This window comes from Delphinapterus leucas, chromosome 11 (assembly GCF_059928025.1).
Source record: "Delphinapterus leucas isolate spDelLeu-1000000601 "Yukka" chromosome 11, BTC_Dleu_Yukka2, whole genome shotgun sequence".
Classification (NCBI taxonomy): domain Eukaryota; kingdom Metazoa; phylum Chordata; class Mammalia; order Artiodactyla; family Monodontidae; genus Delphinapterus; species Delphinapterus leucas.
Window position 1 is genome coordinate 95,521,354 of NC_143139.1, and position 16,134 is coordinate 95,537,487.

The window sequence follows — 16,134 nt, forward strand, 5'->3', positions numbered from 1 at the left end:
TTGGGGGTTTTAGGCCTCAGAGATGGTAATGAAGCCTCCAGATACTGAATAGATGCGACAGCTCTATGCAGTATGTCAGATTGCAAAATTACCCCATTTTAGGGTTTTTTTCCCCTTAAGAAGTACCAGCACCGAGTGTTATGTGGGAGTACTAGGGTTTATGAGGGGCAAGAGAGGAACAGCAGAGGAGCCCCAGTTTCTGGGCAACAGCTCCACACAGGGTCATCTGCCTCTTAGGTCCTGCTGATGGAGGTTTAGGCCCCCCAGGAAGGGAGGGGCTCCAAGGTGGGGGACATGAAAGGCACCCATACTTCAGTTGTAGGGTCTTGGCCACTGTCTCATCTTGTGGCAAGAGAGTCTGAGAGAAAAAAGTGATCAGAATTCAAAAGCAAACCTTACTCATAAAAGCCAAGAACTAGAAACAACCCAACTATCCATCCAAAAAGAACTATTGATACATACAACTACGTGGCTAAACCTCAAAAATAGTACACTGAGCAAAAGGTGCTTATCACAAAGAGTCCCTGCTGATGATTCCATTTATACAGAGTTCAGGAAGATGGTGCTGGAAGTCAGAGCATGATTACTGCTCTGGGGGAAGGGGCATGAGGGAACTTTCTAAGGGGATAGAAATGGTCTGTGTCTTGGTCAGGGTTACCTTGGTTACACACATTGTATGCATACATCACAATTCCATTAAGCTGTACACTTAAAATGTGTGCTTTTTACTATGTGTGAATTATTTCTTGATGACTAATGAAGTTAAGAAGCTTTTTGTGTTCATTGGCCATTTGGATATTGAGGCCATTTGTTGAAGAAAATAAAACTAAAAGTAGTGAAAACAGAAACAAAGAGCAGGAAAAGCAGATTTGAGGGGAAAACAAGGGGAAGCCTCTCTAGTTGGTCTGTTTAATAAAATGGCTCTGATTTTCACTTCTGCCCTTGAGCTTTTTGATGGGCAAATCGTATAAGGAAATGCAGTAAGTTAACTTCACCGTCATGTGAGAGGAAAATACGTGCCATACACCAGGAGGAAGTTTTGTGGTTGGTGCATTGTGTGCGAGCTCAGAGGTGGCTAATGGGTCGACAGCAAAGCAGGAATCACATGACGTGTTTCTGGCATCCCTACATCAAAGGTTGGTGTTTATCCACATGAATGCTGTTGTGGCACATGACTAATCAACAGTGACTCTGAAAGGGGCACAGTACCTGAGGTACCACAGCTCCTAAGGCTTCTGGACTTAATTAACCCAGGAAGGGTGTCAGGCTACACAGCGTTTTCAGGTGATGCCACGTGGCCAGGGCCAGTGGGTTTGTGTTGCGAGGTTGCTTTACTCAGACTAACCAAGTGGTCATTCTGCCCTTGTGTCTGTTCTAGACCCTGGTGGGCAGCAATGGGACCATTCTGACCACAATGCCTGTGATGATGGGACAAGAGAAAGTGCCCATTAAGCAGGTACCTGGGGGAGTCAAGCAGCTAGAGCCCCCCAAGGAAGGAGAAAGGAGGACGACACACAACATCATTGAGAAGCGGTATCGCTCCTCCATCAATGACAAAATCATTGAGTTGAAGGACCTGGTCATGGGGACAGATGCCAAGGTAGGTGCCAAGCAAAATGTTATTTCATGCCCCATCATCTCCCCTCTATCTGTCTTTGCTGCAGGAATTTAGGGAAGACCCAGGCCCAGGCTGAGTGAATGCAAGAATAGTTAAAGATGCTCTCTTACTAAAGCATCTTGGTGTTTTGAAATACCAGGATTATAAAATATTAACTGTTGGGTGTTGGTAAGGCAGTGGCCTGCCTGGACCTTTGAGTCTGCTCTGCAGTGGTGGTGGCCACCCCCCCCCCCCACTACCACCACCGTGTCGCAGACACCTACTGCTCACTGATGGCCAGGTACACAACCGTGTGTGCATCTGAGGCAGCTGATGGCATTTTTGGCATATGTTTAATTGTATTCAGGGATGGCTAACAATATTTTAACCTTTTAGGGAGGAGGAAAAATGGAGATTGGATCTTTGACAAGGAACAAATAGAGGAAATTGATTTTTCATAAATTTCTGGTGTTTCAATGAATGTATCTTTTGGCTTTGGCACATAGGAGATTTTTTTTACCTGTTATCTGTTTATCTTTACCTCTATTTTGAAAGAAAATATAATTTTCCTTGTAGCCTACAAATCTGAAAGGTACTAATATACGTTTACTTAAGATAACCAGCCAACAGTACTCTGGTTTTTTGTTTGTCATTTGTTTTCCTTAAAGTTTGTTTTGATGCTAGGATTATCATAGGAAGTAGGAGTAACAGCTAATATATAGTGTTACTGTGTGCCAGGCCAGAGGCTAAACCCTTTACACATATTAGCTCATTTAATCTTCATGGCAAGCCTATGACTCATATACTATCATTTTCCCTATTTCACGGAGGAGGAAAGTGAGGTTCAGAGATGTTGAGTAACTTGTCCTGGGTTGCACAGCTAAGTAGTGGGAGAGTCAGCATCTGAACTCAGCACCTCCCACTCCAGAGCCTGAGCTCTGGGCCTCTGCTCTCTTCACTGTGCAAGCTGGTCTGACGCCACCGTGTTTTTCACCCGTCTTCCTTCCCAGATGCACAAGTCTGGCGTTCTGAGGAAGGCCATTGACTACATCAAATACTTGCAGCAGGTCAATCATAAACTGCGCCAGGAGAACATGGTGCTGAAACTGGCAAATCAGAAGAACAGTAAGTGTGCTCGTTGAGAAAAGGGTTTCAGACTTTGCGGTTATAGTAGAAGTCCTGTGCTGGGCACCGGGCAGGGTCCACTGTTGTGTAAAAGGTGCCTTCAGGGGTGAAGCAGGAGCAGGGGCTGTGCATCCCTCACCTAGCCCAGCTCCAGCCCAGGTGGGGTGCTATACAACGGACCGTTTGCCAGGTAGGGTTTTCTTTACAGAGCTCTTGAAGGGCATTGACCTAGGCAGCCTGGTGGACAATGACGTGGACCTGAAGATCGATGACTTTAATCAGAATGTCCTTCTGATGTCGCCTCCGGCCTCCGACTCAGGGTCCCAGGCAGGCTTCTCCCCCTACTCCATCGACTCTGAGCCAGGAAGCCCTCTATTGGATGACGCAAAGGTAATGAGTTTTTGAAATCCCCTGACCCCTGGAATCTCTCTCATCTCCCCGAAGTTAATAGTGGGGAGGCTGCAGACAGCGGTCCAGGTCAGGTGTTCAGAGGCCCTGGGCTGGAGAGGAACGAGAATTCTGTGAAATTAGCCACGTACTGGAGAATAAAGAAAAAGAAAGCTGACTCTGTATGGGGATACAACCTCTGGTTTTACTGGTCCTTGCTGAAAGGGCCCATCAGAGGGGAATAATGGCCAAATCCAGCGTGGGAACACACAGCGGCTGTTGTGCGGAGCTAGGAGTTGCTGGAGGCGCCTCATCGCTTCCCTCACCCATAATGAGCCTGGCACGACCACTTTGTGAGGTTGATCAGTTGGGTTAGGATGATGCTGCCTCTGGGTCCTCTTTGGGAAATGATTACAGTTTGCAGTCTAACAGATAACATTCCTACCAAGGGCCTTTAATTGTGGAAGAAAGCCCCTGGCAATTCTTGTTTAATGGAATTCGTTAAAAGAGGCTCAAGCCTAATGATCTTCCCAGGAACCTGTGGAGACCACTGGGGTTTGTGCTGTATTTTGACATTGGCAGTTTCTGGCCTCAAAAGCACAGAGTTCCCTTCTAGCGTAAGTTTTTTTTAAAATTTATTTTATTTGTTTATTTTTGGCTGCGTTGGGTCTTCATTGCTACGCGAGGGCCTTCTCTAGTTGCGGCCAGCGGGGACCACTCCTCGTCGCGGTGCACAGGCCCCCCACCACGGTGGCTTCTTTTGTTGCGGAGCACAGGCTCTAGAGTGCAGGCTCTCAGTAGTTGTGGTGAACGGGCCCAGTTGCTCCTTGGCATGTGGGATCTTCCCGGACCAGGGCTCGAACCTGGGTCCCCTTCACTGGCAGGCGGATTCCCAACCACTGTGCCACCAGGGAAGCCCCTAGCATAAGTTTTTGATCAGACCATTTATTGTATCATGTACTTAATTTTATTAAGGAAGCTCTATTTTTGAAATATTTTATAAATGTGATTCTGCTTGGTAACAAAAGGCCACATATACGTTGAATTAGATAGGTGTCTGAATCCTCAGAAGAAATTTTCAAATGGTTTAAAAATACTGAAAACGAGTTGTGTGGGATGTACACCCTGGGAGTCAGCGGAGATCTGGTTCCAGTCTCCCTCCCTCCTTAGGCTCCCTGGGCAGGCAGGGCCTCTGCCTCCAGTTCTCCCTCTGTAAAACTGGGGAGAAAACAAAACGATGTTGTGGTTTTAGATATAGGCAAGCATCTGGGAATTCCCTGGCAGTCCAGTGGTTAGGACTCCACACTTTCACTACTGAAGGCCCAGGTTCAATCCCTGGTTGGGGCACTAAGATCCTGTTAGCTGTGTGGTGCGGCTAAAAAAAAAAAAAAAAAGAATAAGCAAGCTTCTGTAAATAGGTTCATACTAAAGTATGGTCTTTAATCAACTTTGAGGTGTAATTTATATGTGATACAGCACACCTATTTTACTGTATCGTGCAGTATGGTGAGTTTTAACAAATGTATACACTTATGTAACTCACAGTAATCAAGATATAGAGTAAAAAGCTGAAAGCGTTTCTTCCAAGATCAGGAACAAGGCAAGGATGCCCACTCTCACCACTTTTATTCTCCATAGAATTGGAAGTCCTAGCCACAGTGATCAGACAAGAAAAAGAAATAAAAGGAATCCAAATTGGAAAGGAAGAAGTAAAAGTGTCACTGTTGGGCTTCTCTGGTGGCATAGTGGTTGGGAGTCCTCCTGCCAATGCAGGGGACACGGGTTCAATCCCTGGTCCGGGAAGATCCCACGTGCCGCGGAGCAACTAAGCCTGTGTGCCACAACTACTGAGCCTGCCCTCCAGAGCCCGCAAGCCACAACTGCTGAGCCCGTGTGCCACAACTACTGAAGCCCGCACACCTAGAGCCCATGCTCCGCAACAAGAGAAGCCACTGCAATGAGAAGCCTGCGCACCGCAACAAAGAGTAGCCCCCACTTGCTGCAACTAGAGGAAGCCCACACGCAGCAACAAGGACCCAATGCAGCCAAAAATAAATAAATAAACAAACAAAAAAATACTGTCACTGTTTGCAGATGACATGATACTATATATAGAAATTCTAAAGACACCTTCAAAAAACTGTTAGAACTAATAAATAAAATCAGTAAGTTTGCAGGATACAAAATTAATATACAGAAATCTGTTACATTTCTATACACTAACAACAAAGTATCAGAAAGAGAAATGAAAAACAATCCCATTTACAATTGCATCGAAAAGAAGAAAATGCCTAGGAATAAATCTAACCAAGTAGGTAAAAGACCTGTACTGGAAAAACTATAAGACATTGATGAAACAAATTGATGACAACACAAACAGATGGAAAGGTATATTGTGCTCATGGGTTGGAAGAATTAATACCGTTAAAACGACCATATTCCTCAAGGCAACCTACAGATTCAGTGCAATCCCTGTCAAAATACCAAAGACATTTTTCACAGAACTAGAACAAATAATTCTAAAATTTATGTGGAAACACAAAGGACCCCAAATAGCCAAAACAATCTTGAGAAAGAACAACAGAGCTGGAGGTAGCACATTCCGTGATTTCAGACTACAGTAATCAAAACAGTGTGGTACTGGCACAAAAACAGACACATGATCAATGGAATAGAATAGAGAGCCTAGAAACAAACCCATACTTAAATCTATGACAAAGGAGGCAAGAATATACAAAGGGGAAATGACAGCTTCTTCAATAAATGGTGCTGGGAAAATGGGACAGCTACGTGCAGAAGAATCAACTGGACTACTTTCTCACACCATCTACAAAAATAAACTCAAAATGGATCAAAGACTTAAATGTAAGACCTGAAACCATAAGACTCCCAGAAGAAAACATAGACAGTATGCTCTTTGTTATTGGTCTTAGCAATTTTTAAAAATTAATTAATTAATTTTAATTTATTTATTTTTGGCTGCGTTGGGTCTTTGTTGTTGCGTGCGCAGGCTTTCTCTAGCTGCAGCGAGTGGGGGCTACTCTTCATCGCGGTGCATGGGCTTCTCATCGCTGTGGCTTCTCTTGTTGCAGAGCACGGGCTCTAGGCGCACGGGCTTCAGTAGTTGTGGCACACGGGCTCAGCAGTTGTGGTTTGCAGGCCCTGGAGTACAGGTTTGGTAGTTGCGGCGCATGGGCTTCATTGCTCTGCAGCATGTGGGATCTTCCCGGACTGGGGCTCGAACCTGTGTCCCGTGCATTGGCAGGTGGATTCTTAACCACTGCACCACCAGGGAAATCTGGTCTTAGCAATCTGAGGGGAGCTGTGTCTCCTCAGGCAAGGGGAACAAAAGCAAAAATAAACAAATGGGACTACATCAAATTAAAAAGCTTTTGCATTGGGACTTCCCTGGTGGTCCAGTGGTAAAGAATCTGCCTTCCAATGCAGGAGACACAGGTTCGATCCCTGGTCGGGGAACTAAGATCCCACATGCCACTGGGCAACTAAGCCTATGCGCCACAACTACTGAGCCCACGCATCTCAACTAGAGAGGCTGCATACCACAAACCACAAAACCCATGCGCTCTGGAGCCCAAACGCCACAACTACAGAGCCCAAGTGCTCTGGAACCTGCGCCCCACAACTAGAGAGAGAAAAACCCGCCCGCCACAACTAGAGAGAAGCCCACGGGCTACAACTAGAGAGAAACCCACACGCCACAACGGAGAGCCCGCGTACCACAACAAAAAGATTCTGCGTGCCACAACTAAGACCTGACACAGCTAAAAATAAAAATAAATTAAGAAAAAAAAAGAGTAGACGGATGTAACCCTAAAAAAAAAATAACAAAAGAAAAACCTTTTGCACAGCAAAGGAGACTACTAACAAAACTAAAAGGCTACCTACTGAATGGAGGAAGGTATTTGCAAACAATATATCTAATAAGGGGTTAGTATCCAAAATTTTCAAAGAAGTCGTACAACTCAACATCAGAAAACCCCCCAAACAACAATTTTAAAATGGGCAGAAGACATGAATAGACATTTTTGCAAGACATATAAATGGCCAACAGGCACATGAAAAGATGCTCAACATCAGGAATTCCCTGGTGGTCCAGTGGTCAGGACTCCAAGCTTCCATTGTAGGGGGCATGGGTTCAATCCCTTGTCAGGGGACTAGATCCTGCATGCCACAACTAAGATTTCTCATGCCGCAACTAAAAAGATCCCACACGCAGCAACGAAGATCCTGCATGCCACAACTAAGACCCGGCACAGCCAAAGAAGTAAATATTAAAAAAAAAAAAAAAAAAAAAAGACATATGCACCCCTGTATTCGTTGCAGCATTATTTACAATAGCCAAGATAAGGAAGCAACCTGAGTGCCCAGAAATAGATGAATGGATAAAGAAGATGTGGTATATATGCAATGAAATACTAGCCATAAGAAAAGAGTGAAATCTTGCCATTTGTGACAACGTGGATGGACCTAGAGGGTGTTATGCTAAGTGTAATAAAAGAGACAGAGAATGATAGGTGTTGGTGAGGATGTGGAGAAAAGGGGACCCTCATGCACTATTGGTGGAAATGAAAATTGATACAGCCACTGTGGAAAACAGTCGGAAGGTTCCTCAAAAAATTTGCAATAGAACTACCATCCAATCCAGCAGTTCCACTTCTGGGTATTTTTCTGAAAGAAAACAAAAACAGTAATTCAAAAAGTTATGTTCATTGCAGCATTATTTACAATAGCCCAAGATATGGAAGCAACCTAAGTGCCCACAGATAGATGAGTAGATAAAGAAGATGTGGTGTATATATATATATATATATATATATATATACCGTGTAATGTTACTCAGCTGTAAAAAAGAATGAGATGTTGTCACACCATGTATGATCCTAGAGGGTATTATGCTAAGTGAAATGAGTCAGACAAAGACAAATACATAGGATTTCACTTATATGTGGAATCTAAAAAACAAAATGAATGGACGAACACAACAAAACGAAACAGACTGGTAGATACAGAGAACAAATGGGTGTTTGCCAGAGGGGAGGGAGTTGGGAGGGTGAGTGAAATAGCTGAGGGAGGTTAAGAGATACTACAAACTAAAAAAAAAATTAAAAAAAAAGATACTACAAACTTCCAGTTACAAAATAAATGTCACAAGGGTGAAATATACAACATGGGGAATATAGTCAGTAGTATCGTAGTGCTTTTGTATGGTGACAGATGGTAACTAGACTTACCATGGAGCTGATGTAATGTATGAAAATACCGAGTCACTCTGTTGTGTACCTCGAACCAACATAGTGTTGTAGGTCAATTATACTTCAATTAAAAAATAACAATAGGGAATTCCCTGGAGGTCCAGTGGTTGGGACTCCACTCTTTCACTGCTGAGGGCCCGGGTTTGATCCCTGGTCAGGGAACTAAGATCTTATCAGCTGTGTGGTGCAGCCAAAAAAACCAAACCAAAACAAAAAACAATAAATGGGGCTTCCCTGGTGGTGCAGTGGTTAAGAGTCCACCTGCCAGTGCAGCGGACACAGGTTCAAGCCCTGGTCCAGGAAGATCCCACATGCCACGGAGCTACTAAGCCCGTGCACCACAACTACTGAGCCTGCACTCTAGAGCCCGGGAGCCACAACTACTGAGCCTGCGTGCAGCAACTACTGAAGCTTGCGTGCCTAGAGCCCGTGCTCCGCAACAAGAGAAGCCACCGCAATGAGAAGCCCGCGCACCGCAAGGAAGAGTAGCCCCTGCTCACCGCAACTAGAGAAAGCCCGCACGCATCAACAAAGACCCAATGCAGCCAAAAATAAATAAAATAAAAATAAATAAATTTATAAAAAAACAACAAAATGATAAATGAATAAATCTCTTCTAGTTTAGAACAAAATGATATAGAACATTTTTATCTCCCATGAACTTACACTTTGCAGGAAGTGCACACACGTCTCTCCAGCCTGAGACAACTTCTGATCTGCCTTCTGTCGCTTTAGATTAGCTTGCCTGTTGTGGAATTACACTGAAACAGAATCCTGCAGAGTGTTCTCTTTTGTGATGGAGCTTTGTTGTAAAAGCAGAGCTCATGTCCCTCTGGTCTTTAGAACATGTTCTTCTCCCAGATGGCAAGAGGGCAAGTGCTTTATTCCCATCTGACTTAATGGTCTTGAATTTAAATCTCATGATCTGATTCCCATATATATAAAAGTAAAATGCTATAAAAATCCACACAGTATTCGTTCTAACCTGTGACCCCCTGTTCTGAAGGTCAAAGATGAGCCAGACTCTCCTCCTGTAGCACTTGGCATGGTGGACCGCTCGCGAATCCTGCTGTGTGTCCTCACCTTCCTGTGCCTCTCCTTTAACCCCCTGACCGCCCTGCTGCAATGGGGAGGGGCCCACGACTCGGACCAGCATCCACACTCAGGCTCTGGCCGCAGCATGCTATCTCTCGAGTCAGGTAGGTGGAAGGCCCCTCGTGCCACCCGGGCCTGGGTGGGCTGCTGTGGCAGGAGAAGGCCCTGCATGCAGCCACTCGGCTTGTCCACCAGGTCCCGAAGGGCTTTCGTAGGGGGCCCCCGCCTGCTTGCTTCTGGTAGGGACTGGCATAAGTCGCATTTCGGAAGTAACAGGGCAAACCCAAGTTCAGTCAGAAAGAGCAAAACAAATCAGGACCCTGCACTGCCTTAATTGGGGGTTTGAGGGTGTGGCTGTTTGAAGGAGGATGCGGTGTTCTTACTGCCTGAGTCATTAAACCAGTGGCCTAACCCTGCCTTGGCTAACAAAGATTTTTGTGGCATCCTGCCCCATAGTGACAAGGGCTACAGGGTTCCTAGTTAGGCTGTAGAACTGTCCCAAATTTGCTATAGTGTGGATTAAGGTGCATGTATTATTCCTCCCCTATGCACTTCGACATTGCTACTAAATGAAGCAATCGCATTTGTTCCAAAAATGAGGTAGGAGGCTCTTTCCTCTCACAGTGAGGGGTCAGTCAGGTGCCCTGCAGTCTCCCAGGGCTGCTTCAGGAGGCGCTTCCCCACGGGCTCAGCTGAGACGCTCCTCCTTAGGTTCTGCGGGCTGGTTTGACTGGATGATGCCAACGCTCCTCTTGTGGCTGGTGAACGGTGTGATTGTCCTGAGCGTCTTTGTGAAGCTGCTGGTCCACGGGGAGCCAGTGATCCGGCCGCATTCGCGCTCCTCAGTCACCTTCTGGAGGCACCGGAAGCAGGCAGACCTGGACCTGGCCCGGGTGAGTCCTGCTGCCTGCCTTTCCCCTTCCTCCCCCAGGCTCGGCCCATAACTCAGCAACTTATTCCAACACCCCAGCGTATAAAAATACCCCGGGGGCAAGAGGACGAGGGGACCCTACCCCCAACAGTTACAGGGCAGCGGAGGAGAGGGCACCTAGGCAGAAGTGATTACACGGACACGAGCTGATCTCTAGTCTGTAATATGACGGGAGAGTAAAGTGCTCTGGGAGTCTGGGGTGTGAGCAGAGTGGTCAAGAGCAGGAAGGCCCTTCCAAGGGGAGAGGATGGCAGGAATAGGTGGGCTTCTGGGAGACTGGCAAGTAGATGGGTACGTCTGGAGTGTAGGATATGTCAGGGGAGACGAGGGCTAAGGCTGGTAGTGTAGCTAGGGCCCAAGTTGGAGACGTATTTGACTAGTAACTGATTTGAGGTTTTTGTCCCAGTTCTCTGGAGAACCAGGAAGGTTTTTGAGCAGGAAAATTCGCTGCAAGTCCTCTTTTGAAATCAACAAAGGAGTTTATGGGAAGGATTCTGGGGCAAACTCACGGCACGGAAGGAAGAGTTAAACACCCGTGTCTCGGGAGGAGCAAGGACCAGTCCAGCCCTCGGCAGCAGGTAGCCATGGGCTTGCTCTCCCCGCCTGCCAGCTGCGGAGCCCACAAGAGAGAATTTGGCCAGCCAGTCTGTCAGTGGACCTGTCAGCCATGTCCAGGGCTGCGGCTACTGCAATATAGGTGTGGTTGTTGGCGCCACCCCTAACGCAGGATGACACGTACCCCTAGATGTTTATCCTAGAGACAGGTTCAGGGCTGTGTTTTACGAACGTCATTCTGGTGGCTATATGAAGGGTGGGTTGGAGGAGGGAGACACAGATGCATGGAAGCAAGTGAGGGTGCTCTTAGAAGAGGCTGGGTGAGAGGTGACAAGGAGCTGGAAATTGAAAGGAAAGGCATGAATTCAAGAAATACCTGAGATGTGAAATGGAAGGAAAGTGGCAGTGACAGTGACTCAGAGGTGGGGGAGGCTGGAAGCTGTGGTAGACTCCGTCTAACCGTGTTGCTTGAAAGTGCTGTGAGAGGGCCCTGAGGGTGAGAAGCTTCCCGACCAGGAGGCAGGCCGTGGTGGCCAAGATGGGTCGGGACCAGGGTGTGTTGGAAGCTGTGCGTCTGCCAGGGGAGGGCACTCAAGGGCGAGTTGGACTGGTGAGTTGGAAGAGACAAGAGCCAAAGCCCGAGCCTTGGAAACAGCCAACCTTCCTGGGAAAGATGGGAAAGAGGAGCCAGGAGACACAGTGAAAGGCCCACCTCCTTTGGCATCTGTAAACACAGGTGCTTCTCCTGGCTGGAAGGATGGCAGCACCACCTCAGAGATTGTCATCCTCAGAGCGTTGGCATCCACTTTCCCCTTGTAAGGATCCTCTTTTCTGTAATGGTGCAGGAAGGAAAGTACAGGTATCATACCCACTGCGTGATGGGAAAGGAGAAGAGCGTTTACTTCAGTTTCTCAAGACTGTGTCGCCTCCAGTTATGAGAAAAACAGAGAAAAAGGCCTTCAATACAGGGCAGTAGACTCCCTGCTAGACCCTCTCAGGTTGGCAGGGAGTTGTTCAGATCCTTGGTTAGAGTAGTTTAGCTGTGTATTTGCCTAAAACTGTGGTTCTCAAACGTCAGCAGACATTAGGATCACCCAGAGGCCCCGACCCCAGAGGCTCTGATTCATTAGGTAGGGGGGTGGGGGGGGAGGGTTAGGGTGAGGCACGAAGAATTCACATTTCTCACAAGATTCCCAGAAACCAGTAGCATCTAACAAGATGCTACTGATCTCTGGGAACACTTTGAGAACCTAAAAGATCACATCGTTCATCATCTAGATCCATGTCATCACCTTATGTATGAAAGCTACATACATAAATTCTGAAATTCTGAATAGTATTTGCTTGAAGATATAACACAGTACCATCCCAATTTAGTAAAAAGACTGGGAGGAAATATATTAAAATGTCAGCAGTCATTCTTTCTGGGGGATAAGATTACAGGTGATTTCTTTTTACTTTTTTGTAGCTTTCTAAATTTTCCCAGATTTTCTTCAGTGAGTATGTATTACTCTAATAGTCTGGAGGGGTGAAGAGAAAGTAAGAGTTTTTGTTAAAGTAAAACAAAAAGGCCACATCAAGGCCAGCGAACATTACACCTTCCTGCTTCTTGCTAGGGGGATTTTGCAGCTGCCGCTGCAAACCTGCAAACCTGCCTGTCGGTGTTGGGCCGGGCACTGCCCACCTCCCGCCTAGACCTGGCCTGCAGCCTCTCCTGGAACGTGATCCGCTACAGCCTGCAGAAGCTGCGCCTGGTGCGCTGGCTGCTCAAGAAGGTCTTCCAGCACCGGCGGGCCACCCTGGCCACTGCCGCAGGCTTTGAGGAGGAAGCTAAGACCAGCGCTCGGGATGCAGCCCTGGCCTATCACAGGCTGCACCAGCTGCACATCACAGGTGAGGGCTGCCACCACGGCCTGTCTTGCCTCGAAGTGCCCCCATGCCATCGCTCCACCCTGGCGCAGTTTGCCAGTTTTCTGCCCCAGCTGAATGATGTCCCCTTCACACTACCCGTTTAGGATGGTTAGACAAACAGCTACAGCGGTAAAGATTGCAGTTCATCAATTTAAGACACACATTTTTCACATTAACATCTCTACGCTTGGCTTTGTCCTCTACACAATGAATGTCATGGTTGAGTTGGCAATGTTTTTTCCTTGGTGGTACTTAATAGTGAAACTTAAAATTGATGGCATCTTAGATTCAGTGAAATATGATCATTTATTTCATTCAACGAACTCCTGCTCTAATGAAGAAGCAGACAGGTCAGCAAGTGAATTACAGTTCAGTGTGGTAGAGGTAGCAGAAGAATTGGATTTCAGTTCAGGGGAAGGGATCCTTGTTGGGGAGGGTTTCAGGAAAGGCTTTCTGGAAAGTCTCGGCTTTGCACGAAAGGATGTGTAGAGTTTACCAGCTCTGCAGAAGGGGAGGTGCCTTCCAGGCAGAGGGATGCATGTTCCCAAGGAGGAACCCCACGTGGGTAGCTCTGGAGGAGAATATTTCAGTGGTCCCCAAGGTGGCTGTGCTAGGGGAGAGGGATGGGAGCCAGTGCAGTGGAGGAAATGACGTCATCAGGTCTGTGCTTCTGAGGTCGAGAAGATTCGCTCTGAAGAGAGCATTGAGGCTGCCTTCAGGGAGGACCAGTGGAAGCTAATGCAGGTGCCAAGAGGACAGGACAGAGATAAAGGAGAAAGTGGGGTTGACAGGCCTTGGGGACTCATTGGACAGGAAGGGTAAGGAAAGGAGCTAGCTAAGATGGTTCCCTGGTTTCTTGCTTGAGCGTTTGGGTGAACGCTGTTGCCACCAGCAAAGGTAAGGAAAATGAGAGGAAAAGCAGTTTTCTAGGGAGGAGGTGAGAAGTTCCGCTCGGGACACTTGCCTGTGAGACACCGAGGGGAAATGATGCAGTGGTGGGGGCCACGCTGGATCTGCAGGCCAAGGAAAGGAGCTGGGTCTTTGGCCTGCAGGTGAGAATGAAAACCATGAGTGCTGATGAGAGGGCTTGTGGTGAAGGGGGGCCCCTCGAGGGCATGTGGAAGGAGACCCGCACGGAAGGGGCAGGCCCGGGACAAGGAGTCGGGCAGAGGCTGCCTGAGAGGTGGTCAGGCAGGAGAGGCCAAGATGCTTGGTGTAGGGGGAGCAAAGTCAGAGGGTTCAAGAAGGGAAGTTGCTGCTGGGCCATCGATAAGATGAGGGCAGAGAACAGCAGTGGGATGTGGTAACAGGATATAAGGCCCTGGTGGCTGAGGGAGGGAGCTTCAGCCCAGGCCCCAGGGGGAGTGGAGATGAGACACTGGAGCCAGCTGTGGGGTGTGAACACCTGGGGCCTTTGTAGAGTTCTAGCAGAGGGCCATTTTCAGACCTACCCTGCTTCTCTGTCCCCCCGGGCCCGGGGGGAGGGAAGCAGCTCCATCCCAGGTCTCTGATCTGGAGGCTGCATCTGTTCAGGAGAATTCCAGCTGGGATGGTTCACATCACTCATTCTGCCCACATTCACTGAGCACTCTGTGGGCCTGGCCCCGCACAAGGCACCAAGAGGACAGAGGTGACACGGTCCCCACACTGCCCTCCGCCTTCCTTCCCTGCAAAGGAGAAAGCCCAGTCGGTGGTGCCTCCCGGGGGAGACCAACACCTAAGTCCTGTGCAGAATGAAGTCTGGGGGCTGATAAAAGACCAGAGAGGCTGGGTGGGATCGGGAGGCCTGGCTGGGCCACCCCTGAGGCTCAGCAAAATGAGGCGCCTGCTTGCCTTGGGCACCTCCCTGCACTGTGGTGAGGACTGAAGCAGGCAGCAGCGTGAAAGCCTCAGAGCCTCGACGGGCCCCGGGGCCTGAGCAAGGGCACTCTGGTCCCCGAGTTCAGGGCCACCGCAGATGAGCTGTACAGCCCTCACGGGAGGGTTAGTAAGCCTCTCCTGGCCTTCCACCTCTGCCCCATGATGTGTCCGCTGTCACGGCTCAGTTGTGTGTCACGTGCCCCCCCCTCAGGAGGGTGTGCGCTTATATACTGGGGGGTCTTGTTGAATGAAAATAAATTCACGTCAGTTTGTTCTTGGGTTTTTGTCTTTAATTTTTATAACCTTTCTCGCAACATTTGGAGACGCAGGATTGTGTTAGCAGGACGTGGCCATGCTGTTGACGCCGTTTTGGAAAGCGTTGCAGTTTGCGCCTCTGAGTCCTGTTCACCGGCCTGCAGTCACAGCCACTCCCCATTACACAGGGCTGGGGCCGCGGGCCAGGCCCGTGACCTGTGTTTTCTCTTGTCCCCAACAACCTGTGAGGCAGAAAGGAGCACACCGCTACGAAGCCACAGAGCTTGGCACCCCATCCAGGACTGTGTGATCACCGAGCTCACAGACTTTCTCCTCTGGCTCTGCTGTTGCTCCGATTGTGCTTGAGAAAGCAGGAAAAAGCTTGGGTCGAGGGAATCTGTCAACAGTTGTTGTCCGTTTCTGCCGCCATAGGCAAGCTTCCTGTGGGATCTGCCTGTTCAGATGTACACATGGCTTTGTGCGCTGTGAACCTGGCTGAATGTGCAGAGGAGAAAATCCCCCCGAGCACGCTGGTTGAGATCCATCTCACGGCCGCCATGGGGCTCAAGACGCAGTGTGGAGGCAAGCTGGGCTTCCTGGCGGTAAGTGTGCTTCAGTTCCCTCCTGTGGACCTTCGCTGAGTGCCCTTCCCAGCCAGGAGCCAAGATGTGAACATAGGTGTGGGCCCCCGCCCTTGGGGGGCCGACCACCTAGAGGGGTAGACATTCATTCAGTGGGTCATTCCACAAATACTTAGGGCCGTGAACACAACAGACGAAATTCCTCCCTTACAAGCATAACAAGGCATTTTAGTGCCCTGAGGTGAGAAGATTGATTCAGTGATAAGAGCGACCTGTATTCAGGGGTTAATATATGACTCTTCTGCTTGGAATCTTCTGGTTGTGTCTCCTGGTTCTTTTGTTCACTCAGAAGTATTCTATTTGGTACCTTGTGTTGATCACGGCACTGTGGGTCCAGAAGTGGAAAACAATGTATGTCTTGTGAGGAGCTCAGGTCAGATTCTGGGGTGGGAACTGGGGTTTCAGGCGCCTCCATTGAGCCTGACACAGGGCCAGCCTCGGGAATTCACAACTGGATAATTCACAGTCCTTGTTACCAGCTAGTTCCCAGCCTCTGCTGACCTC

At 48.3% G+C, this 16,134-nt stretch overlaps 1 protein-coding gene across 3 annotated transcripts in view; it reads left to right on the plus strand.

The window, feature by feature from the left end:
* The window catches only part of SREBF2 (sterol regulatory element binding transcription factor 2), a 60,433-nt gene that overhangs the window by 24,760 nt on the left and 19,539 nt on the right, over positions 1-16,134 (plus strand). For 2 of the 3 annotated variants that reach the window (XM_089921383.1, XM_089921384.1), the window contains exons 5-10: positions 1,379-1,600; positions 2,608-2,722; positions 2,931-3,112; positions 9,389-9,581; positions 10,189-10,370; positions 12,580-12,856. In XM_089921383.1, coding sequence (XP_089777509.1) covers positions 1,379-1,600; positions 2,608-2,722; positions 2,931-3,112; positions 9,389-9,581; positions 10,189-10,370; positions 12,580-12,856 — 1,171 coding nt within the window. Of the gene's footprint in view, positions 1-1,378; positions 1,601-2,607; positions 2,723-2,930; positions 3,113-9,388; positions 9,582-10,188; positions 10,371-12,579; positions 12,857-15,421; positions 15,592-16,134 lie in introns of all 3 variants that reach the window. The other variant, XM_022597009.3, reaches the window with a different exon arrangement.